Source organism: Perissodus microlepis, chromosome 9 (genome assembly GCF_051167445.1).
Source record: "Perissodus microlepis isolate ML-2025 ecotype Zambia chromosome 9, ASM5116744v1, whole genome shotgun sequence".
Lineage (NCBI taxonomy): Eukaryota > Metazoa > Chordata > Actinopteri > Cichliformes > Cichlidae > Perissodus > Perissodus microlepis.
The window spans coordinates 17,271,466-17,273,231 of NC_140469.1; the positions used below are offsets into that span (position 1 = coordinate 17,271,466).

The window sequence follows — 1,766 nt, forward strand, 5'->3', positions numbered from 1 at the left end:
TCTAGTAAATACTGGAAATCAGTTTTTGGCAGACGATCATTCTTTGGTACAACACCGGCAGACTCGAGCGTCAGCTCAGACTAACCCACACATGCAGTAAAAAACGGACAAAAAAATGGACAAAAGTAATTATTTCCGTATGTAAGTGTGCTTCTCTTTTTTTTCATAATGTTGGCAAATACCGCCCCGCCCACAACCCCCTTCTCCCTAAGATGATGGTACGGTCCAAAATGTGTCTATGTGGGGTTTTTTTTTTAGCCTACAAACAAACGCATCGCTTTCCGTGCGCTGGTCCAAAATGCGGAGTCTTGTGAATTGGCGTGTGTTTATAACCTTTTTGGTCGTTTTTTACCAACAAAATGTTGTCGGAGTAAAAATGATCGGAGGGTTGACCGAGGAGAAGCAGGCTGATGAAGCAGTTCAGAAGATCTGTGATGCAGTGAGTAGAAAAGTGAGATTTGACACTCGCACACACGGGGCCTGTGCTTCATGTTGGTGTTGCTGTTATTGTTCTTCAGATGAAGCCTCTCGCAGAGCAGGAAACCGGGAGAAACTTCGAGGTTTTCACTGCAGAGAGCTACAAAACGCAGCTCGTAGCTGGGACCAACTACTTCATTAAGGTAATGTTTGTAATTCAAGCGTTTATGTGGTAATTTATATGGAGGTTCATACAAAACTTAAACTGTTATGGTTAAAACTGTCACAGCCATAACAGAGCTCAAAAAATGTTCTGTTTGTGAACACTAGTGCCATCATGCACTATGTAGCCAAAGAAGTGGATGCCCCTTTTCCACATTGTAAGATAGTTTATTTACTTTCCAGCTCTTTAAAACTTTGCAGCAAAATGTTGAGGAAAAGCACCGAGTTTTTTAAATGGACTAACAATGAGGTGGAGTTATTGCTGCAAGTAACACAAAAGTACAAAGTTGCAAAAGCGAGTGAGAGTGAAAGAATTTGAAGAAAAGCTATCTGGAGCATGTACAAACTGATATTAATCTTTAATAGGGCTGTCAAAATTGATAGCAAACAAAACTACTGCTGTGAAATGCCCTCCGTCATCTTAGTTTGTGAACACTAGAACCATCGTGCACTCTATATAGATGAAGACGTGGATTCTCCTTTTCACATGTTAGCATGTTTTTTGGCCCACAGCTGTGGCTTACATTACTACAGCTGTGATAAAATGATCAGGAGTACTTCTATGTGCACATTAAGCATCTCCTTTAAGTTTCCTTGTATTTTCTTGCAGGTCCATGTGGGAGGAGGCGAATATGTTCACCTTCGTGTTTATAAGAAACTCCCGGCTTATGGAGGAACGCTCCAGCTGACCAGACTGCAGCACCCCAAGAGTCAACGTGACACTATTGTGTACTTCTAATGGGAGAACGAACCAGCCAAAGCATCAGTGCCCACAGTAGTCTCATTGTAATTCATTAATAACCTGCCTCTTCATGAGGGGAAAGCTTTCCTTGTTTCCGTATAATAACGTACTGTAGATAATGGAAATAAGACAAACTAGATCAGTTAAATACGAGGTGGGTAAATAAATAAAGCAGAATTTTTTTTTGTGTGTGTGTGTAATTGTAAGATACATTCTGTGGTCATAGGGGCTATTTTTAAAGTATGTGATTGGTTGGTGAATTGAACTGACTCACAATTCACCACTTATGTGACTCACTTCAGAGATGCCATCAGAATAGCAAGGATAACCAGCGCAGTTTCAAAGAAACAAATAAAACATCTACTTTCGTCCATAGCGAAACAGA

The 1,766-nt window shown here is 40.6% G+C and overlaps 1 protein-coding gene across 1 annotated transcript; it reads left to right on the top strand.

The window, feature by feature from the left end:
* The first annotated feature begins 245 nt into the window (after nucleotides 1–245).
* On the top strand, nucleotides 246–1,562 carry LOC146380343 (cystatin-B-like). The gene is made up of 3 exons (XM_084939345.1): nucleotides 246–439; nucleotides 519–620; nucleotides 1,250–1,562. The coding sequence occupies exons 1-3, from the start codon at nucleotides 299–301 to the stop codon at nucleotides 1,376–1,378; spliced, it is 372 nt and encodes a 123-aa protein (XP_084795471.1). The 5' UTR covers nucleotides 246–298; the 3' UTR covers nucleotides 1,379–1,562.
* The last annotated feature ends 204 nt before the right edge of the window (nucleotides 1,563–1,766 follow it).